This window comes from Electrona antarctica (genome assembly GCF_951216825.1).
Source record: "Electrona antarctica genome assembly, chromosome: 14".
Classification (NCBI taxonomy): Eukaryota; Metazoa; Chordata; class Actinopteri; order Myctophiformes; family Myctophidae; genus Electrona; species Electrona antarctica.
Genome location: NC_136795.1, coordinates 15,796,928 through 15,821,566, shown reverse-complemented (window position 1 = coordinate 15,821,566; position 24,639 = coordinate 15,796,928). Strand labels below are relative to the sequence as shown.

Genomic DNA, 24,639 nt, shown 5'->3' with positions numbered 1-24,639 from the left:
GCGGCTGGAACTCCCTTCTACAATGGAATATGAATGAATGTGAAATCTCATGAATAATGTCAACACCGACCTGGCATGTAGCCTAATGTACGGCCCACTCCCCGCCTTGCTTCCAGGACAACACGGATCAAACCAATGCGAACGCACTAACATTTAACCCAGGTTGCCGCCCCTTTCGTCCCCTCTCTTCTGCTTCTCTCTCCTTATTTGATTGACTGCAACAGATGCTAATATTGCAATAGCAGGCCTTTGTGAACTTGGGACAATATCTAAGGGTGAGTAGGCAATTTCGTGATTTTGTTTTTATTCCCTCGGCGGGTACAGCAGAAGAACACCGTGTTATTTATTCGTGTATTTCCGCAGCGGGAGTGCGGTGTAGCTGCATGCCTCCTGTCACGTTCACATATCCGCTCCCAATTTCATATTGGTCGGTGTCTCTGTGTTGTGGCTACAATGCTCTTCACTAGCGCTCTTCTCATCTCTCTCGATACGGTGTATCCGATGCCAAAGCGACATCCACATTATTATGGTTTGACACTTGACTTAATTTGTACGGATGAGTTGTTCTCCGTTGACATATCCTCGGATCTTTAGATTGGGGGGGGGGGCGTACAAAGCTTGGCTTTCATAGCTAGGTGTATATTTGGCAATTCAAGAGGTCCTATGTCTGTTTTTTTTTTACCAGACTCTTATACCTCAGAAAACGGAAGCAAATATGCTGTGAGGCCACGACTACGTTGTGTCTGTGTGCATGGAGAGGATATAGCTACTATTTAGATACTTGAGTTGTGCTTTCGTTTGAAATGTACCAATTCTGCATAGCGCATACTGTTAAATAAATACATTTCATCAAACAATCAATCAAAAACTATAACAGAGGATGGTTCATTTCAGACGGGCTGTGCCACAGCAGATAATACCTGCCTGACTTCACAGCAAGTGAACATAAACCATCCCTTTGCAGTAGTGAGTGACTGAAGCACTATTACTTAAATCCTTACCCAGTAGGATCCCCCTGCATCCAAATTACAGGCCAGGCCAGCTCACAATGCATGAGCTGAACTGTGCATGTCACAACAGAGCCTGTGGAGGAATGGCATCGGTATTCAATATGGGAAACAACAGTGGGAATCATTATGTTATACTAATGACATCAACTTTTCACTGAAATGGCTTGTTGTGAACTTGTGATGTCACACTGTTGCAATTCGGGTCACAGAAGGAGAGATAATGATAATGTGATAAAACAGGGAAGCGTCACAGCGTGCAGGATGGCATTGCCCTCCTTGTTGTTTCTTTTTTTTTTTAAATCCTATTAAATCATGTCTCAACTTCACGTAGAGAGCATTTTGTTGGGGCATGTTAGGAAATGCCAAACTGTGTGAATGGCTAAATCAAGTTGATGCAACTTGATTTCTCCACTTCCTGTTCTGTGCTCTCTCCATCGTCCTGTCACACCATCCTGCCCTTGACTTTGCAGGAGGTTGCATCACGTTGTCATCTGCAGGTTGGAACTCCAGTCATTTCACCCGTTAAAAACAGGCAAAGTTTCATTGTTGCGTTGGCTATTCAAAAATAGTAGATATACAATCTCACACAAGCTTGTACATCTGCCATCTTTTTTAGTGTGAGAACTATGGATTTAGAAGGCATTTGTAGAATCATTCTCCGGTCTTAATGGGTTAAAGGAAGTATTGTATTAAATAGACTATTGTCTCCCTTAAAATGTATCAGTTCCAGTAGCTGCTTTCCAGTTTCCACGTGCCTCTGATGTCAGAACAATGTCAACACTGATAAGATTAAGGAAACTTGTTGTATGTGTTTTTCCTCTATAGGATTTCTCTCTCTCTCTCTCTCACACAAAAGGTCTACTTTAATACTCATTAATGTATGTGACTGGCATTTTGTGCATGTGTTTAGCATTGAGCAAAGATCATGTGTGTAGCCTCATGGGACAGTTACCAGGAAAAGGCCTTGGCTGCCTCATATTCCACTAGTGCAGTAACTGTACATACGTAGCACACACACACACACACACACACACACACACACACACACACACACACACACACAAAATAGCACAGTGGCTGGTCTGCTTCTTGTGCGAGCCCTACTGAAGGATGTAATTTGAACCATACATTACATTTATCGTTTCTACTTTATCAAATCTAAAATTACTCATCATTTCTGGTGGAAGAGCTTGCACCTTTGGTGTATTTCCAATGAAGGAGAAAGCGGAGTATATTGACTTAGCATGTAAGCCCAAATATGAGGCTGGTTAATTTTTTACACAATAGTTTCTGGAACTGCCAGTGTGAGTCATGTTGGGGCAGTATCATGTGTCATTATGGCCTGATTTGGCTAGAATTAGTAAACACTAAGTCTAAAAGGATTTCACTATAACAAATCCTTACTGTCTTGATCCTATTCTGGCAGCCTAGTAATTCATATAATCGTATCTTATGATGTTTTTATTCACTGTTTTGCTGGGGAAATGAGTGCAATTAAGAATGAAAATATTCTCACACATGCATGCATCTGTGTTTACCAGCGTCAAAATGCCGCTGGCTCGCAGCCTATCCATCACCTCCTTATCAGGAATGGAGGAATGGGATGAGGAGTTCGACCTGGAGGATGCTGTTCTCTTTGAAATTGCCTGGGAGGTGGCCAACAAAGGCAAGAGTATAGTGTGGATGTGCAGGGTGCATGTGTGGATCTGTGGATGGGGGTGCTGCCCAAACCTTTATAATTTCAAGTGCCCCCATTTGGGACCCCCTGAAGGAACCCAGAGTGTCTGTCCCTGAACCCCATTTTGAAAACCATTGTCTTAAGTGTGTGTAATTATATAGTACATATCAGCATGTACAAGCACACATATCGTATGCCGCTTGGTGCCTTATGTGCATTCATGTGGTCATGTTTCCTGTGTTTGTTTTCTTTTTATTATTATTATTTTCGAGCACTTTTTTGCCTTTCATTCATTCTTAAGGAGATGTCCTTAACTTGGTTGTGTTTGCATGTATGCTGCGTGTGTGCAGTCGGAGGGATCTACACTGTTATCCAGACCAAAGCCCGTTTGACGGCGGAGGAATGGGGGGAGAACTACTTCCTGGTGGGACCCTACGTGGAGAGCAACGTGCGCACCCAGGTGGAGCTGATCGAGCCCACAAATCCGACCCTCAAGAGGACCATCGACAAGATGAACTCCAGTGGGTGTAAGGTACTACCATACCGATACAGCAATCAATTCACCTTCTAGCAGTGGTTTTCAACCTTTTCAGTTTTCAGGCAGTGACACCCCCCCCCCCCCCCCCCCCCATAATCACATTTGAACTGGAGACCGCCCTGTCCCGACAAGCACTAGGAATTGTAGGAGTTGAGGCCATTGATGACTATTGCGAAAATAGCCGATCTACAAGCTCACAGCTCATAGAGCTTGTAGATCGGCTATTTTCACAATATTTGCATCTTTCTTATATTATTTGACTATTTGGTCAATGTTTGACCAGTTTTTATAGTATAGTTTGTTGATTACATGGGAGCGAGAGAGAGAGAGAGAGAGAATGCAATTAGTAGCTACCTTCTTGAAGTCTGAGCCCTGTCTTTGTTAGTTTTTTGGGGGAAGGGTAGATAGTAGATACTATATAGATTCTATAAGCTCCATCTAGATTATAGATGGAGCTTTCTTTCGAGCAGAGCCAGCAGGGCAAAGTAATTGTTCAGATGCAAATTAGCCGGCAGTGAGAGCTGGAATGTGTAGGCTATAACAGGGGTTCTCAACCGAGACGTGGCCAAAGCATTTCCGGGGGTCTCCAGCCAAAAACGTGAGAACCCCTGGGCTATAACCACCCACAATGTACTGTATGTATGCTAGCCCACGAAATTTAATTTAATTTAATGTTATTATTTAATTTCCATACAGGATATGATATCCATGACTTTTTCCTCTATATTTTTGTTTCTATTTATTTCATGTGGGACAAAAAATGTTAAATTATTTACGGGTTTACGGTTTGCTTTATCTCCGACATGCCTATTGAAGTAGTATATGAGCCAACAGCAATTCCATACCAAGTTTGTTGCAGTCTCCCTGCCCTGGGGAGAGAGTTAAGAGTTGCTTTAACGTTTAGTCTAGTTGATTTGAATAGAAGGTGTCAATGACTTTAATATTCCATTGTCAAAAGCTGAAGTCTGTTTTAACCATGTAGTGCGAGAACCACTTTTGAGGTGCCCATTATCAGATTAAATAATGGATTTGGGGCTATGGGTTATAGTATTATATTCTAGGCTATGTTATAAAATACCATATAAAACATCATAAAAGTGACAAGTCCAACATGCTTCTGTCAAGTTGTGGGCAGCCTGCACAAAGTTCAAACTAGAAAAAGTGCCCCTCGGTGCACAGGTCTCCACCAGGTCAGGTTGTGGCCTCCTGGTGGCGCTATAATAGGCCAATGTGAAAAGGGTGCCATTGTTCTTACACCATTGATGGCAATTGGATTATTTGAGGCATTTTGTTCCAAAAAATGTGTTTTGCAAACATCCACCTGTTGGTGGGGCTATAACAGGCCAATGTGAAAAGGGTGGGATATATTCCTCAGCCTAGTAGGAAAGTCTGTGAAAGATTTCACGTAAATTGCACGCTGCGTTCATGATTTGAGGTGTTTCAAAAGGGCCAATCCTGCAAACTTTGAAAGCCAATGTTAGCCAATTAGGATGGAATATGAAATATCGGACAGATCCATCTTGAACACATGATTATAGAGATGGTGTGTAACGATTTGCGGGATATTTGGACAGAATCTGGAGGAGTAATATAAAAAATGTGTTTTTCAAAAGTCGGCCTCCTTGTGGCGCTATAACGGGCCATTCTGGAAATGTTGGGGCAGAGGTTCATCGTTGGCATCCAGGGAGTGTGTGTGTGTAAACAGTGGTTAACAGTGCCGGAGATTAGCTGTTCACGGACGGACGGACACACGGGCGGACGGACGGAGTGCAAAACATAATCTCTCCCCATGCCTTCGGCCTGGTGGAGACAATAACATGAGCATCTGGTCTCATGGTGTAAAAACCAAAAAAAAAGGGGTTATTCAGTGGTGCGTGCTGCAGCTATATGAAAGTGCACAACATATACCTTGGCTGGTAATCCAGCATGACAGTGTTCGAGTCCCGATCCAGACGAACTTTACTGTGTGTCTTCCCCAACCCCCCTCCCCCATCTCTACCTACTATACCTCTATCAATAAAGGCAAAAAGCCCCAAAAAATATATTGGGGGAAAAAAAATAATTCAAAGGGCTTTATTTGCATGACAAAACATACATGTACATTGCCAAACAATATCTCTCTCTCTCTCTCTCTCTCTCTCTCTCTCTCTCTCTCTCTCTCTCTCTCTCTCTCTCTCTCTCTCTCTCTCTCTCTCTCAAATTAGCCATGCAGCCTTTAGAATGTCAACAACAATAGAGTATCATGCTGACATATCTACTTCGTCTCAAAGTTGTGAAAATATCTGCTAATGCAACTATATAATACAACCTGTTCAGTGCTGTGTGAAGGAGCAGTTGACTATTGGCCACTATTCTGACAAATCCCTCCCACCACGTCGGAGAGGGCTGAGCCAAAACAGCATGTCACACATATTATATTCTAGCCTACGTCACCCCATTGAAAATTACTGTGGGAATTTCATGTATGTATGTGCATGCATAAAGTGAGTGGCAAAGTGAGTTTAATGTTGTATAATGCAATCAGATAGGACTTTTCTGTTTGGATGTATGGGCTGTCAAGCCACAAAGTAATTTTTTGCTGCTCATGAAGTGTTCCCACATAACTTCCAGGTATGATGGTGATGTCACGCGCATACCCTCTATTTTACCCTCTTTATAACATGTGACATGTCTGCTACACACGCTATTTTTTGGATAACAAATATTCTGAAATAGCAAATATATCAGATATACAAGCTCAGAACGAGGGGCTATTTTTTTTATTCTCAATGACGAACCTAATACCTATCCCTTCAGGGGTACTGTAGGTATTAATGTTCTGGCTCTGAATATAAACACATCACAGAACCTCACAGGTTATGGAAGGTTCTGGGCTTACCCTTCATAGTCGAAAAGGGCCATCGGTCTCTTCCTAACCATGGCTGTAATCTGCGTGGCATTTCCCCTCAAAGGTTAGAGGTTGTACCAGTATCTCACACACACACACACACACACACACACACACACACACACACACACACACACACACACACCAGAAATAGATGCCTGTGTGCCGATAACCTTTACCATGCTATATGTGTGATTGCCATGTGACTATGGGAGCGCCCTAGGATTTTGGGTCAAGGCTACACAGCGCGGCCCTAGTATCTTGGGATATGGTTTGACGATCATGCCTTAAAACCATAACTATGCCTTAACAGTTAAAGCTGTGCTATGTAGCTTTCCTGTTCTTACCCGGATCTCCTGCTGACATTTTTACCACTGAGCTGCCTGCTTGCTCTGGGGAGAATTCAGAGATTATTTTTGTTTTTGTCGCATTCCTGAGCCAATAATCGAATGACCAGCACTCCAGTAGGGGATTGCAGAGTCTCCTACTGGAGACATTAGCATCTTCCTGCCGGTCATTCAATTATTGGTTTAGGAATACGACACAACAAATGAATCTCCATGAATTCAAGGCTTCATATGGGGTGTGTAATACAATAAGTGATTTGTTTGGCGGGTGAACTACTCCTTTTATGGTCAAAATTTGTATCAAAGATAGTATTCAACCTAGACACAGGATCGAAATGTCTCAATAGAAGAGCAGGCGACCAAATACAACCACCCCATGTATAAGTTATATTGTATTAACATACTCTACCATACAGATATAGGACAACATTAGTACCACAGACGAAAAACAGTCTAAGTCCAAATTTCAGACTGACCCCTCCATGAAAAGGCCTCGTTGTCCTGAACCCTTATCTACCATTTATATATTATGGATCAATAGTGTGGACTTAGACTGTTATTCGTCTGGCTGCTTCACTAACTAAATACTACTGGAACTCTTATTTTAGATGGCGGTCTGCGGCCAAATGCATACAGTATCATTTTGGGGGTCCTTGACATGAAAGTTTTGAGCACCACTCAAAAAACATACGTTTTTCAGAAAACTGGATTTAGAAGTCATTTCTAGAATCTGCCTCAGGTCTTAATGGGTTAACCATTTTAAGCCCTATATATTTTGTTTTATGGTGAAACAAAACAGCCAACATCTAAAGTTCCCAAACGCGTTACAATTGGACACATTGTCGCATTGTGACACATTTTTGTGTGTTCCTCAGGTGTATTTTGGACGTTGGCTCATTGAGGGCAGTCCCTACGTGGTGCTGATTGACGTGGCCTTCACGGCCTGGTCTCTGGACAAGTGGAAGGCCGAGCTGTGGGAGAACACGGGCATCGGCGTGCCATGGTTTGACCGTGAAGCCAACGACTGTGTGCTGTTTGGATTCCTGACAGCCTGGCTGCTCGGAGAGGTCAGCAAGATGTGCATGCTTAGGCCTGTCACAATTATTTGAAATAATTGCAATTATTATTTGCATTATCATTTCAATGTTTTGTTTTTGTGTGAAGTTATTAAATTCTGTAAGTTTAATATATGTCATATCTGCCCTGTGCAACATGTGTCTCTGTGTGTCTGTGTTGGTCGTCCAGTCTTGACCTTGAAATGCTCTCTCTGCTGTGTTCTCAGTATGCAGCCCAGTGTGAGGAGCCTCCCCACATTCTGGCTCATTTCCATGAGTGGCTGTCGGGCCTGGGCCTCATGCTGTGTCGACAGAGGAAGCTGCCCGTGGCCACCATCTTCACAACGCACGCCACCCTGCTGGGGCGCTACCTGTGTGCTGGCAATGTGGACTTCTACAACAACCTCGACGAGGTGAGCAGGGAGACGGCGATGTCCGCTCTGATGTCTTAACCCGCTGGTTCCCAAACAGTGGTTTGGGACACATTTGTGGGTCGTGGGCACATTTGTATGGGGCCCTTAATTCTTTGTTTCCTACATTTAGTTTTGAATTATTATATTTAAAAAAAAAACATTCCCAAAAAAGCGTAAGTTTTCATTAATAAATTAAAAGATTTTTTTCTAAGTAATGTCTTGAATAAATAAAATAAAAATTTAAAGAAATTCCATAAATTAGAAAACAAATGTTTAAGAAGTAGACAGGTAGTGCTGTCGTCTCACAGCTAGAAGGTCCTGGGTTCAATTCCTGCTGGGGACACTGTGGGTGCTGGGGGCGTGTTCCCTCCTCCACGTCATCAGTGCCCATACCCGAGGTGGGGTTGGCAAAAGGGCCTTTCTGTGTGGAGTTTGCATGTTCTCCCCGTGTCTCCTAGGGTAGGTACCCTCACAAAAACATGCAGTAATCCTGGTCTCTAAAACTACCTCCCCCTGGCCAGCCTGATGGAGGGCAAAGGAACTGGTCGGAATAACGTGTTCCTTCCACACGCTATGTCCGGCCAGGGAAATTCCCCCCTGTCAGGTGAAAAGAAGCAGCTTGGACGCTCCCAACGCACCGCTTCGCGCCGCGTTGTGAGATTGTAGATCGGCTATTTTCACTAGTTTGGGTCTCGGGAAAATATCTAATTTCCCTTTTGGGTCACGGGCTAAAACGTTTGGGAACCACTGCCTTAACCCATTAAGACCTGAGGCCGATTATACAAATTCTTTCAGTATGTCTCAAACTTTTTCATGCCATGAAACCTTTCAAAATGTTTAAACAAAAATGTTCAAAAATGGCAGGTACATCTGCTATTAGTGAATGGCCAACACTTATGATTTCCCGTTTTTTACGGGTTCATTGGCTTAAAATTGAGATGGCTTTCTTGTGGATGATTTGAAAGCAAACGAGACTATAAATCCACAGCCCAGAACCTGAACACGGTGTAGCAGATTAATTCCCTGCAAATATGCAATTGTCGCAGGAAGGTAGAAATTCAGCGATCCAACAAGGTATTATAATAAATGTGTTCTGCATCCACCTTTGCAATCTATAACGACCTCTTCCCTACTTATGCAGGCTTACCACTAGAGTTCAAGTGGTCAAGGCCTACTTTATAGACCGGGTCTCATGGTCGCAGGCATTTCCTGTAGGCGGAGACGACATATCTGCGGTTTAAACCCGCACCTCTTCTACTACAGTGAATGGAAAAGTGACTGATGTTAGTCTGCCTCAAACGTTACTCTTTTACCTGCTTTTTACTAACACTAACATTACAAAGATGCCCAGAACATCAGGATGAACCTGTGTAGTTTATGGCTGCTCCAACAGTAGTGGCAACATTCCAAAAAAACTAAAAACGGAATGTCAAAATATCCATCGCGGAGGCTGAGAGCAGAGCCATAGAGTAATGGTTGAGACAAAGCAGTGAAAGGTCCTGAAAGATACATAACGTCAGTCTTACCCAATATCCAATCTTTCTGTTTTATGAACACAAGTGTGCTGTACTTTATACCTCATACTTAGTATGAGGTATAAAGTACAGCAGCCTTGTGCTCCATGAGACCCGTTTCTGAATCGGTCTATACTTGTCAGTTTGTTTGAGTTTGCTACTATATAAGTACAAGACGTGATGATGCATTGAGAGCTTTATAGATCTTTTTAAATTGTAAAAATATAATCTATATAAAGCCTCTAAACATCTAGATCAGGGCTGAAAATCTACTTAAAAGTGGTCCCCATACTGATGAGAGAGGAATGCTTCATGAGAAGCTTGGCCAACACGCAAAGCCGATGGGTAGGCGTGGCCAATGAAGTCTGGATGTTATGTTCGTGAATCCTGATGTGACAATGTTGATTCTGAATCTATTAAATGTCTTGTTCTTACCCCCAGTTCAACGTGGACAAGGAAGCAGGCGACAGACAGATCTACCACCGTTACTGTATAGAGCGAGCAGCCGCGCGCTGCGCACACGTCTTCACAACTGTGTCGCAGATCACAGCCATTGAGGCAGAACACCTGCTGAAGAGGAAACCAGGTGTGTGTGTGTGTCCACTTGTATTGGAATTAACCTGTAAAAGTGTGACACCCACAGAGGTCATTGCTAAATCTTATAAACTACGGTATAGCTTTTTAGACGCCTATCATTTCCTAGTGATCGCTCTTATCGCCTTCATCTTGGAGTTCGATTTGAATGGAACCACATAGAGGTTCAGTTAGTATAAATAATTTGTTTGCCTTCCAGCATTCTGCACCCAAGGTCAATGTCATTGCTAATGTAAATGGGGAAAAAAGTCATAGTTCTATAATCGTGTTCATTTAGGCTTTGATTTGAAGGAAATACTCATACAGGGTGTTCAATGAGTTCACGTTTCAGCATGCTGCGCCCAAGGTTGAGGTCAAAGGTCAAGGACATTGTTACCGTAGTTGACAGGAGAACTTGTATGTATTTATAGTAGTCTGTGCTGTGGCACTCGAGACCTTTAGTCTGTGTTCAGGAAAGGCCAGATTGAATGACAGGATCAGCTAGTGGGACTCCTGAGTGACCAGTGGTCATAGACAAGTGCTTATCAAACTTTATACTGTAGTCTAGAGTTTCCCAACAACTGGTGCTTGGACCACAAGTGGTACTTGAGCCCCCCTCTGGTGGTACGCAGAGGAGTACAGTAAACCTAGACCACTGGGTAGGCTACTTGGTGCGTCTTGGAAAGTCTGGTGACGCGAGGTTGGGAGTCGGGACGCGTTCTAGCGTGCATGCACGGTTCCGTTCCGTCCCCGGCGTCCTGTCCCCGGCGTCCCGTCCCTGCATGTGCGCGTCAACAAATTACTGGTACCACGGCGTGGTACTGTGTTCTACGAGCATGACACCACTGCTGAGGACGGTTTCAATCAGAGCAGCAACAAAATTGGCTTAGGAATGGAACAAAAACAAAACGATTCAAAGAATAAATTACATTGTCCTCCTGTGTTAATAGCTGAATAGGTCTACGCTCCTGTATTTTAACATCAGTTATTATGGTGGTACTTGGAGAGCCAGATATTTTCTGTGCTGGTACTTGGTATAAAAAGGGTTGAAAATCCCTGCGTAGTCTAAGGCCCCCCAATTTAGTGTAGGCCATGGACCCCCATAACTGAACTGTAAAGGTCCCCAACAATTTAGTTGGGGACCCCCTGAAACCCCCTCGAGGACACCAGTTTGAGACCAGTAGCTAACCAGAGGTAGAAGAAAAATCTAACACTGACATGATTTTCCTTCTCAACACACAGACATTATCACTCCAAATGGGTTGAATGTGAAGAAGTTCTCAGCCATGCATGAGTTCCAGAATCTCCACGCGCAAAGCAAGAGCCGCATCCAGGAGTTTGTCAGGGGACACTTCTACGGGTCTGACTCACATACACACACACATACACACGTGCGCGCCAGCGCATGCGGACCGCTCTCTCACTCTGTCTTCTCTCTCCTAATATTGCACAAGCAATCCAGACATACCAGTCACTCATAGCACATTCAAGGAATGTTGATGACATAAGGGCTAAAACTACTGTAACAATTCTTACCGTTACATTTAGACCAGTTAATTTATTATAAAGTACAAAACAATGGTAAATGCTCATCACTATGTACATTATGCATAGTTATCATTCAACAGGTTATCATTCAAGTTTGTATCAAATATGTTTCCATATATGTGTAAACCATTTCATAATTGCTATCAATGTATGGGTACCACAGTGGAAAGGTTATGTGATTTATTTTCTGGTCATTATAATTGTATTATAGTTCTTTGTCATTATGTTGTATTTTAATAGCCACAGACTTTGTGGACAAAATTAATGTTTACTGATCCAACTTTTGTGGCTATTTTTTTTTCTTTTTATTTCTTTTTCAACAGACACTTAGACTTCAACCTGGACAAGTGTGTGTTCCTGTTCATTGCTGGAAGATATGAATTCACTAATAAAGGAGCCGACCTCTTCCTGGAGGCGTTAGCCAGACTCAACTATCTGCTGAGAGTAAGTGTGTTGCTGCGTGCTTGCGTGCGTGCGTGCGTGCGTGCGTGTGAGTGTGTGAGCCTTTGCGTTGAACCGTAACACTGATACCCGCCTGCATGTCACAGGTCAACCACAGTGATGTGACTGTCATTGCGTTCTTCATCATGCCAGCCAGGACAAACAACTTCAACGTGGAGACCTTGAAGGGCCAAGCAGTCAGGAAGCAGCTATGGTACGACAACCCTGATACAGGAAATAACTGTAGTAGGGCTGGGCAATTAACCGAAAATATATCGAAACAGATATTTAGAACCAAAAAAGGACTTAATCTTGCTCATGTAAGTTAATCGAATAATCAAGAAGCAGGTTTCTCTTAATTCTTATACATTCTCGTTATTTTAATCAACCAAATTGATTAGTCTGATTAACCACTAAACCCTGTGTTGTACTTCGGTGTACAATGGTGGCACAGGAAGGGTGACCATAGAAAACCTACAAGCTCACAATGTGTCTCATTGATCTGCTATTTTCACACACGCAAAACAAAAATAATCGTTCATTAATCCTAAACAAATTGAAGTCATATCGCCCCGCCATATACCGTAGGCAAATATATGAGCTCTAGTGTTTTTTAATGTTATCTCTGTGGTGGTGTTGTTGTTATTGGATTGTGTTTTGTTTTTCATTGATTTCTTTTTCATTGACAGGGATACGGCTCAGACCGTGAAGGAGCGCTTTGGAAAGAAACTTTACGAGTCTCTGCTAGTGTAAGTAGACTGCAGGCTACTTTCTGAAGACAACATATCCATTCAAATGTATTGTTAAAAAAGAAATGTTCCTACTTCCTAACCATGCTCATGAGGGCCTTTTTGTGGTACACGCCTTAACTACTCGGTCATCAGCGCCCCTATTCGAAATATTTGTGAGGACAATACTTTTTGCCAGGTGCTTGAAAAGCGCCTGGACTACATTTGCTACTACCTCTAGTAGCGACCGTAGTGGACACTTTTTCATTATTGGCTGCCTTTGTCTCTAGGCTGCCTCTAAGCCAATGGGAGACTTACCCATAAAACCCATACTCTGAACGCTGCAACATGAAGCCGTGCGCTAAGGCACACAAACTGATTATACTGTAGATGTTCATAAACAAGAGCTTGCTGTACCTGGCAGTTATGACTGAGTCATTCTTTTCTTTTTTTCTCCGATCTGATGGAGTGTATCATTTTGCTGTTCTAATGTTGTGCACTTAAACCCCTTCCCCTCCCCCCACCACCTCCCTTCTTAGCGGGCAGCTACCAGATGTTTCAAAGATCCTGGACAAGGAGGATTTCACCATAATGAAGCGGGCCATCTTTGCGACCCAGAGAACGGGTCAGCCTCCCATCTGTACCCACAACATGCTGGAGGACAGCTCCGACCCCATCCTTAACTGCGTCCGTCGCATCGGCCTCTTCAACAGTGCTGCGGACAGAGTCAAGGTACAACGCAAATGTTTACCGACCTTCATAGATGGGTTGTTCAGGCAGTAGCAACAAAGTTATAGACAGACAGGACATTCGATACATAATAGAATTGGAGCGTCTATAACTGGCCTACCACTCACTAAATAAAAGCATTCTTTATTAGACCTGACACAGGAGGCTGCTCTAGAGAGTAGAATCACAGTGAAGCTAATAAAGGAAATGTTCTACTGTAGTGCATGGGAGTATCACTACAGAATCAAATGTGTTAAAAAGAAAGTCCACTGCAACAGTAAATGGTAAATGGTGTATTTATATAGCGCCTTTATCCAAGGCGCTTTACATAGATTGTGCATTACATTCACCCATTCACACACACATTCATACACCGATTGCGGCGGAAGCCATGCAAGGTACCAACCAGCACATCGGGAGCAATTTGGGGTTCAGTGTCTTGCCCAAGGACACTTCGACATGTAGCCAGGAGGAGCCGGGATTCGAACCGCCGACCCATGGATCATTGGACGACCTGCTCTACCTCTTGAGCCACAGTCGCCCAGTTGTTTGCATAATGTGATATGCACACAATACACAATAGTAGCTATTCAATAAGTTTCTGTTTTCATCCATTAGATTATCTTCCACCCAGAGTTTCTGTCATCCACCTCTCCTCTTCTTCCAATGGATTATGAGGAGTTTGTAAGAGGCTGCCATCTTGGCGTCTTCCCTTCTTACTATGAGCCCTGGGGATACACTCCAGGTATGAGTCATACTTTGTTTGTATAATAAGCAAAAGTTATTTGAGGCACTGCTCTGGAAAAGTGCTACACAGAACAAGATTGAAGAATAAATATAACGACAACAATGTGGATGGTGACGGTACACTTAAGAAAATAATTATCAAGAAGCAGCCTATAGATGGCCCTGCTGAGGAAAGTAAAAAGGGAATTGCTCTAGTCCAGGCAAAAACAACTAAAAGCATGAACACAGCAGATCAGCAATGCTTCTCAATTGAGAATGGAAAAAACAAAAACAGTCAAAATTCATAGCCTGGTCAAACATTACTCCTACATTTCTAATGATAGACCATTGGAAACTCACTGCCAGGAGCTATAATAACCACCTACATTAAGCTACTGTACAGGAAATTCCATCCATTCCTTAATCCTTGATGGAGGTTCAGCAAACGACAAACTAGTGTGTTTATGTTTTGTGTGTCTGTTGATGGAGTCTATTGAAACACTGAAGACAGGCCAGTCTCTGTTTTCCCCTCAGCCGAGTGCACAGTCATGGGAATCCCATCAATCTCCACTAACCTGTCTGGTTTTGGCTGCTTCATGGAGGAGCACATAGCGGACCCTTCAGCATACGGTTTGTTCCTTTTCTGCACCGTAGTGATTGTCAAACAGCGGGCCAGAACATCTGTAAATCTGTAAATCTGTGACTAAAACTAGGACTAAATATATTGACAATTTTGTCAACAAATACAAATTAGACTAAAATATTTGGGAGGGATTGGGGAGAAGAGATCCAGTAGAACTAAGACAAGTCATTTTATGTTTGGTTGCGTATGGAAAATAGCAGATCTACAGGCTCAGAACATGTCACGCTGTGTGCTTGTATGCAACCAATATATTAGTCGACTAAACTAGACTACTTAAACGAAAACATTTTAGATGACTAATATGACTAAAGCTATATCCAAATTTGCTGTCAAAATTAGCACTGGTCTATGGGAATTCTTGTCATTTCCTCTTCTCGGATCTTCACACTGCAGGAATTTACATACTGGATCGAAGGTACCGGGGGGTGGATGAATCCTGCAACCAGCTCACGTCCTTCCTGTTCCAGTTCTGCAAGCAGAGTCGACGCCAGAGGATCATCCAGAGGAACCGCACGGAGCGCCTGAGCGACCTCCTGGACTGGAGATATCTAGGCAGGGTGCGGGAGCAATGTTTTTTTGCACATTCGTCTGAATCTTTTCCATTCGTCTGTGTAAATTCATCGGTTAAAAATAAATTAATCTGCAAATAGCAGAACATGTTTTCCATTTCCACTTTCTTAAAATGTTTGGAGATTAATAGAACGATTAAAATTGGCCTATTTTTTTTACCATATTATTTATTTTGATTATTGGTACCAGTCATTGTCAGTCATTCGTTTAGTATATTCAACCCATTTTGGGCGGAACCCCTTTTGGTGTTATAATTTAGCTATTGAAGCAGATCTACAAGCTCATAGCGCGCCACCGAGTGGCGCACTACGAGCTTGTAGGTCTGCTATTTTTGAAAAATCGTGAAAATATTTATTTCAGAAAACTGGAGGATTTAGATTTTTTTTTTATTTATTTTGACGTCGGGCCTAAATGGGTTAAGTTGTCAGAATGTCGTTCGCAATACAAACCAAGTTAATCGCAATAATGTGATGCCGATTAATCATAAAGTAAAATGTCGTGATTTTGACAGCCCTATGCACTAGTTTGACAGGACCTGATTTCTGTTTCTCTCTCTGTGTTGATTCATTCTAGTATTACATATGTGCCCGTCATATGGCGCTTGCTAAGGCCTTCCCTGACACCTACATATATGAACCTCATGAACCCATCTCGGTAAGTTGACTTTGTGGGAATGTGATGTAGATGTAGATGAGTGTTTCTCAACCTACAGTATGGCCTGAGCGCAGTACAGTATGGGGTGGGCCATGAGGATATTGCAAGTAGGCCCCCAAATAATTGCCAAAACACTAAGATTGTAATGATAATATAACACTATATAAAAAAGTGAAAAGATTATGGTATTTTTTCTTTAAAACCTTTAAAATTAGTTTTCTTGTTATACTGATGTATAGGAACTTAAAGTATACTCAGAACGAAAGTACATCGCATGGATGCACCTGGGACGTATCCTCAGTGATGTATCCCAAGGTCATCAGGGTTTCGGGTCTCGCGAACATCATACCCCTCACTCGGGTGAGGGGTATGATTTTGAAATTTGAAAGCCAAACGTAGTCGATCAGAAAATAATCCGTAATATCTGACGGATGCGTGTTGATCAGGGCCCAATTGAACATGACTACAGAGGTAATGTGTACAAATTTAGGAGTCCTGTGGATCTGACGGGTCCGCATCAATATGCCGACCGGCCTGTGTTCCGAAGGGCCACTGTTCCAACGGCCCATATTCCCGACGGGTCGCTGTTCCGGCGACCCCTGGTGCCGGGGGGACGCTGTTCCAAGACGCTGTTCCAACCCACAGCGTTTGGGATCACTATCTGTGCGCCACTGTAGGCTCTTGGGCAACATTCAATTTCGAGTAGACCTATCACTTATTAAAATTATTCTGATTAAGAGTCCAAAACAAAGTAGCCTAATAGTATAGCTCCAGCAAACTTATGCACCTTTCTGTTGATACTCTGAGTGACTCGCGTTAGCGCTCTTGCGCGCTCTTGCGCGCTCTCTCTCTCTCTCTCAGTGAAACACCATCTATCTATCTATAAATGCAACAAGTCTCTGTCTGTCTGTGTAATCCACGTAGCTCGAGAACCGTTCGCCCCACTGACTTCAGATTCGACACGCGCGTTCCACACCACCGCAGGGGGTGCAGTGCCTGGTGTCGAGTCGGTCGGACCCACGGTTGTCCCTAACTGCCCCAAAAAGATCTCTGCCCGAACTCTGGACAGGGCCCCTGCCCAGGGTCCATATATGGAGCTGGCCTGTTCTGACATCATTCTGACGTCTGCATAGACTCCATATTTGGCCATGCCTGACAAAGAACTCCATATATGGGCATAAAGGGGACACAGACATAATATCTCGGTGGTGCATGCATTTTTCCAACTTGAATCGTTCCAAGTAGGCCAGTGCCCAACGGGCACCGCTGTAGAGGCCCCACGGGCACCGCTCTAGTATTTAAAATCACAAACATTATTCACATAGCCTAACTGTTCTCTAGCCTGGACCCTCGGCTCAAAGCATGTAAAATTAATCTGTCAGAAACAAAATTATTTAGATTTAAGCTTGTTGGAACGGCAGGCTGTTGCGGACTGTCGGTGATATGTGTGTGTGAAAACTGTTGGTTTGTAATGTGCATGTCAATAATCACTAAGGACCGTCGGAAAACCGGACCGTCGAAACACCGGCCCCTCAGAACACTGGCCCGTCGGAATTTTGGGTGGACCCTGTTCTGATATCATTTCGCGTCTGTTCCCATGCAGGCCTCTGGCTTCCGTTACCCTCGCCCAGCCTCCGTGCCTCCGTCTCCGGCTCTGTCCCGCCATTCCTCGCCCCACCACAGCGAGGCGGAGGACAACGACGAGGAGGAGCGCTATGACGAGGACCTGGAGGCGGAGAAGGACCGGCAGAACATCCGCCAGCCGTTTGCGCTGCCGGGGAAAAGCAAGCTCTACACCGTCGCCGGGGCCAATGGAGAAGAGGACCCTGACGAGAACTGATATACAGATACATCGCAACACAAACACACACACAAACACCACCGCTGAATTCACTAGTGATACTTTCCTATCGCAATCCTTGCAGCCATCCTTGTACAACATGGAGTATTGGCTTGCTGTGAAAACCACATTACCCTCAGTGTCTTTGTCCTCTGAAATTCACTAGTGAAACTTTCCTATCGCAATCCTTGCAGCCATCCTTGTACGGACATGGAGATATTGTATTGGCTTGCTGTGAAAACCACATTACCCTCAGTGTCTTCGTAGTCAGTGTCCTCAGTATTTTTCAGATGTCTGTTGATTGAATGTGCCGAGGAATCGTTCAGCCACACCAGCAGTTGTGCCAGTGGCTTTATTTGACGGAACAATTTAAGGGCTAAAAGAAAGCTCAGCGGGTGAACACGTCATAGCTGTATTTTGTAGCGTTCTGCTAACACTGGATTAACAAACTATTGGTTCTTTAACCAAGGCTTTCATGTTAGCTTGAAAGGAGGGCAAAAGACGGACAACGTTAAGCCAAATCTATATCACACAACAGTGTTACTAAGATTTTTAAGCTGACAATGCGATTAGCTAAGAGATTTCAGCGAGTGACACCGGTGTGTGGAAAAGTATACATGCAGGCTTTAGGCCTCCTTTTTACCAGCTTGACATTGTTGCACAGAAGTTGAAGGAAGATTACAAAGGCCAGTGTCCTGATAGAATTGAATTGTGTAAACACTGATTTAACCGTAGAGAGAGCACTAATGTAACTAATTTATCATGCTCAAACCATTGTTCGTGACATACTGTTTTTAACTCGATTGCCCACCTGGTGATGGCACTTAATTTGTCTTCTCTGAAAGCAAGGTGAAACACTCATTTACAAATTGCCTCAGAACATAAAGCTCATTGTTATCTTATTCTGAGATTAGAGGTTTTTTATCTAAGTTTCCCGTTTCTTCGCCTTACTGTATCGGAGCTTTTGTGTGACAACTATCAGTCAGTAACCTCAACACTCCTCACAGTAAAATCCAAACGCCAAAAAGGGACCCTTATGGGTCAATTTTTACACTGAGATAAATGAACACTTGCTGTGCTGGTTGTGTGTGTGTGTGTGTGTGTGTGTGTGTGTGTTTGTATGTGTGCATGTGCGTGCGTGTGTATGTAGATGGTATTGCCAGTGTTTGTATGGGTATTTATATGTTAAGGAAGTTACTGTAAGGTGATGAAGTGCTACACCGTCCACTCTGGAGGTCAAGGGGAGAAAAGGAACGATGGTTCCTGTGATGGCAGCCATGTTTTTACTGTAGGTGAGGGATGTAAGAGAAAAGAGACAGCCACTGCACGTCTATCTACTTGCCTGTCTGAGAAGAGAAATATCATTTTACCAGGAGCAAATGCACTCCCTGTATTTGCTACAAACTTGCACCAGTTGAAATATAATAAAGTATATATACCTGTATGCTGTGTTTATGAATGAAAGAACAAAAAAAGCAACCTCTTTATTCTTTGCGTAGATGTGTTTTATTGTAGAATCAGGGGTTTGTGGGTGTTGAACACTACAGTTATAAGACCACAGGCACAAATGGCATTCTACATGCTCACAACATTGTTGTGAGCATAATTATAGATCGGCTATTTCCACTATTTGACGTACAACGCAATCATTTATATAGGGCTTTAGTGGTTAAAAGTAACTTGCGACTTTGTTTATTTCACAGTGGCACAAAGAGGCAGCCCTTGTCCGTAACGTCTCACCATGTTGTGTTGTGTATTTCCCCGACTCTCCACCTCCTTCAACACAAGTGAACTCGACCTCCGTGCCCTTGGCACACTGAAAAGACAAGTGAGGAAAGTGTAACGAAAGGCATGGCGTTGAGATGTAGGAAGTTTGATTACACCATCAATTAAAACAATCTTCTATACAAAATATCCTCCCTGCTGAAGTGCAATAGTCCTTCTTGCTGACGTGCAATATACCAAACACCATTTAGCAAATTGATCTCTCAATTTGATCCCTGGGGAAATGTTTGTACATGCATGGACCCAGTAGCTTATCATTTTTTTATATATTGTTTTCGTGCATGTTACAGCCAGGACACTCGTACAACTATGTATGAAAGAGTTCTTAGGATGCAGGGCAGGACCCACCTAATAAACTGTTCCAGAAGGAGTTGTAAGTGGCACTGCCTGTCACGGCTCCCAGTTTGGCTGGGTTCCTCCTCACTGTGTGCACTGAAAACCCATTGGAGCCAGTAACCTCCACCTCCACCACATGGTAGTCACTTAACCTGGAGTGGGGGGAGAGATGTAGTGTTAGCTTTAGTTTAAAACTAATTTATAGCAGTGGTTCTCAAACATTTATATTACAAGAACCCCCAGTTATGTTTTTTTTTCTTTTCTTTTTTTATCTCTGGGTGGGACCTCAATCCAGTGTTAATTTTACTCGAGTGTAGTCTGTATTCATCTCATTCTCAAGAGTTACAGACCTGTAACTCCTCAAGGACCCATGGGGTCCCCGGATAGATAAATTCAAGACATATATGAAATTTAAAGGCATATACTGTCTGTAACAATAGACTTCAGTCTTGAGTCGGACATAAGTACACGTAAATCGCGACTTGACTTAAAACTTGACTTGAATGCGTCTCAAATGACTGAAGAGAAAAATAATGTCTCAGGGATATGAGCTGCTTCATGTGCCTTTCAGTGCGGTTCTTAATTTGAAACTCACGCTGTGTCAGATACGATCTCTCCCTGAACGCCTGCGAAGCCGAGCGCTCCAGCTGCCATGGCCGCTGCTGCCATGGTATTAACATTGTTGGGGGCCAGAGGGCACAGCTCGGCCACCGAGCCACTGTACAAGACCCGCCTGCCCTCTCCCTCTGTCCAGTCAGAGAGCATGTCTCCTGTCAGCCGGAAGCATGAAGGATGTTTGGACATTCTGATGAACAAAGCCTGAGAAGTGATCGTGAGAATAGAGAGTGTTGAATCATGACACAGGTATGTTCTCATCACTGAAACTCATTCTGTTGACATGGTGCCTCAACTCATACTGTGCCACTCATGGTGACGAGTACAAATTATTCACTGTTTTCATCAATAGTCTGGCTCAATGGGACTTTAATGGAAACTACAAGCATTTTATCAAATACAAATGCTGCCATGAGATGAGAAATCTCTAATCTTTATTGAATACTGCTACAAGCTTTCCCCCCAAAGTCGGCTCACAGGAACGAAAATACACATACCACATTTGTTACTATGCCATTAACTGTATGGGTCAGAGAAAAAAAAAATGCAAAGAAGTTTAGGAATAAGTGGTAAGGCACTGACAAAAATAGGGCCCCTGATGTAGGCCTCCTGAAAAGTCAGTTTTTCCCCATGAAAACTGAGGCTGCTTGCCAAGTTTCAGATAATACAACTAGTGCATTCAATCTTGTACTGCCCCTGTGGGTCCCAGATCCCACTTTGGATAGAACCGTAGTTTATTGATCCCTTGGGGGAAAGAGTAGGCTACTTTAAGATACAGTAAGGGTAATGAATCATTACTAATGATACCAAAACTATAGGACTCAAAGGAAGAATAACAAACACCATCATGACAATAATGAACAATTGCATACGGCAATATACACCCTATCCCAGGGGTTCTGTAACTTTTCAGCTAGTGACCTATTTCAAAAATACATTCATATATATATATATATGAATTTCTTCTTTTTTTTTAAACATTTCTGAAAAGTCTTTGGAAATAATTTTTAAAAAATGGTCTGATGTCCCGACCCATTGAAAAGGGGGAACACCGCCCTATACAGTAGCCTGCACTATGCAGAAACGGAACACACGCTCGGCTCTCGTTTAACTTTTTACCTTCAGCGTCCCGCTGTCGTTCAGCCTCTGGATGTCCAGGCCGCCCCACAGTGCACCACTGGGGATGTACAGAGTCCTGCCATGTTGCCTGGCAGCCTGCTGCAGCTTCTGGTTCAGTGTGGGATCAGAGAGGGCCGAGGGAGAACCCACCTGTGAGGAGAAACACACAGTGGTGGAAGGCAAGTAGTATCGTTTTAACTTTTGTGTTTTTTTTTCTCCGTAAACACCCTACTTAATTACACACTACACTACAGCGTCGCGCAAAAGCATCAAAAGTAGCAGATCTACAAGTTCAACCTCATACTTTTGCTATTTTAGAATTTGAATCCTGAAAAGTAACAGTTTGTACTGCACTACTGTAAGTACAATTCTGAGGTACCTTAATTTGTATAGATTTTTCAATGAGTACTTCCACCACTGGTGTGTGGGAGTTCAAGCACCTACAGTACGTGTGGTAGGAAACAAAACAGTATGTCGGTTTGGAAACCTCATATGTCCAACACTGTTTTCAAGATTCAAATTCAAAAGTAGCAGAGAACAGCGATCCTAGTGTACACAATGGCCTTGTATTTCAGAAGAGGCGTTTCTTACCAACAAATGAGCCTGAGAGAGGAACTGGAGACCAAAATCCTTCACTATCTGAGGGTGACAAACTTCTACAATGACATCACATTTCCTGTAACACAAATACTTGTTAACTGTATGCTGAAAAGTGTGTGTGTGTGTGTGTGTGTGTGTGTGTGTGTGTGTGTGTGTGTGTGTGTGTGTGTGTGTGTGTGTGTGTGTGTGTGTGTGTGTGTGTGTGTGTGTGTGTGTGTGTGTGTGTGTGTGTGTGTCCACACCTGTCTGTAAAGGTTGTTAGGTCACTGAGTATAAGGTCATCTGGAACGCAACCCTTGAGTTTATTAGTATTTCTGTTCCAAACAAAGGCCAGTGACACACCTGCACCAGATCCTTCTTTTAGGATCCTCCCCACCAGGAACTGTCCTACAACACGCACGCACACACACACACACACACACACACACACACACACACACACATATCAAGGAAATATCGAGGAAAGCTATGCATAGAACATCAGGTGTGATAATTATTTAAAGAAGCACAAATCAGAAAACCGATTAACAGTTGAAATGAATCTGTTATTAACTTTAGAATGGTGGTGGTGTGGGGGGAATATACATGAATCAACAGCTGGCTGAGTACCTAGATGTCCATATCCTACGACTCCGACCCTGAGTGTAGAAGAGCTGGTGGCCATGTCCTTTCCAGAGGAAGACAGTAAGATATTAATAACCATTTACAATTTAGCCATTTTGCAGGCACTCTTATCCAGAGCAATTTACAAGCGCAAGGCCGGAATTAGCTAAATAAGCATGAACTCCATAGTCAACTACAAACAACAAAATAGACACATACTGTAAGTAGAGTGCCTACAGTGCAAATACCGTAAACTATAGTGTACCGCGTAAACAATCAACCTATCATCTGTCCTAAGATATGTCCTAAGAGCATTAACACGTTGGCGTTTCTATACTTTTCAGACAAACATTTCAGAGCGTCAATTTTGTAAATTTGTTATTGCTTGCTATTTTGTATTTTTTTTTTTGTAATAGTTTTTATTAGGCATTTTGTATTATGACATAACTTCAGAATATCATTGGCAGATAATGAGTAATTAAGTGACATACAATACATAATAAAAAAGGTACATAAATGAGATAAACAAGAAAAAACAAAAAACAGTTAAACAGTGACAAATGTGAACAGACAAACAAAATAAAGACAACAGGACAGACACTCTTGCTCTCAAACTTCCCAACACGACATTTTTCTTTTTAAATGAGAAAATAAAATAAGAAAAAACACACTTTTTTTTGCTATTTTTTATTTTAACCATAACCCTGAAGCCGAATATAGTCGATCTACAAGCTCACAATGCATCGATGCATTGTAAGCTTGTAGAGGGATTCGGCAGTAAGACACCTACATATAAATCAGGCTTAACTCCGACTAAACCCCAAACCTAACCTCTAAACGTCTATCCTAAACCCTATCTCCTCAAGTTCTTATGTCAATCTTTTAATTACATGTATTGCTCCACTTACCTTGATAGCAATTCTGCGCCCCTCCAGAGTTGTCGTTCCAAGCACTTTTCCCACCCTGAATGCCTACTGGCCTCAGTGGCCTGCCAGTCATTGATTCTTTGAGTCAAACTTTGTACCGTGCACACAAGTTTGACTCAGAGAATCCCTGTTAAAGATTAATTCCTGAGGCCTGTGAATCTGAGAAAAAAAGAATGTTGAAAATGCAAAGTATTATATTATATAGTTTTATATTATGGTATTATAAAGTAAAATATTTCAGAAAATAATGTCAGTTTAAGCCGTAGTTTTAAAACTGTGTGAAACCCACAGTTTCACAGTGGGTTTCACAGCACAAGGCCAGTATTGGGGGTGAAATACATGTTTAATTTGTTTATGCTGCAGCTTTACACAATTTTAAGTCAAGCTATGTTTAATTTATTTTAAATACTATCCCTCTATCTGTGTTCAATAAACTGTATGCCATCTAGTGACCGAACTGAACCAATACAGCGGTCCAAACTAGCTTCCAACCACAGCAATGCTTTTCTGTGGGGCTTTAATTTGATAATGAAAATGTTGAACACTATAGAACAGTGGTTCCCCGGCAATGGGTCGCACTCATTTTCATGAGTTAAGACTCAAGAGACTCGAGAGTAAATTGTTATTTGAAAATGTTTTATCTATCTGTCTGCCTGTCTGTAATATTGACAATATTATTATAATAATAATAATCTGTGTGTGTGTGTGTGTGTGTGTGTGTGTGTGTGTGTGTGTGTGTGTGTGTGTGTGTGTGTGTGTGT

The 24,639-nt window shown here is 42.7% G+C and overlaps 3 protein-coding genes across 3 annotated transcripts in view; 1 reads left to right on the top strand and 2 right to left on the bottom strand.

Moving 5' to 3' along the window:
* Positions 1-24,639, bottom strand: part of kcnj12b (potassium inwardly rectifying channel subfamily J member 12b) — a 214,749-nt gene that overhangs the window by 138,080 nt on the left and 52,030 nt on the right. The gene's annotated exons all lie outside the window — the stretch shown is intronic.
* On the top strand, positions 118-19,338 carry gys1 (glycogen synthase 1 (muscle)). The gene is made up of 16 exons (XM_079521705.1): positions 118-275; positions 2,552-2,676; positions 3,039-3,220; positions 7,336-7,527; positions 7,743-7,928; positions 9,884-10,028; positions 11,258-11,375; positions 11,887-12,007; positions 12,112-12,218; positions 12,694-12,753; positions 13,272-13,464; positions 14,080-14,206; positions 14,722-14,817; positions 15,224-15,387; positions 15,974-16,054; positions 17,658-19,338. Exons 2-16 carry the CDS (start codon positions 2,559-2,561, stop codon positions 17,892-17,894), a joined length of 2,127 nt encoding a protein of 708 aa, XP_079377831.1. The 5' UTR covers positions 118-275; positions 2,552-2,558; the 3' UTR covers positions 17,895-19,338.
* Positions 18,706-23,013, bottom strand: aspdh (aspartate dehydrogenase domain containing; the record flags this gene model as incomplete). Its single annotated transcript, XM_079521706.1, has 7 exons — positions 18,706-19,710; positions 20,028-20,167; positions 20,611-20,834; positions 21,750-21,899; positions 22,341-22,425; positions 22,592-22,736; positions 22,959-23,013. 7 exons carry the CDS (start codon positions 23,011-23,013, stop codon positions 19,673-19,675), a joined length of 837 nt encoding a protein of 278 aa, XP_079377832.1. The 3' UTR covers positions 18,706-19,672.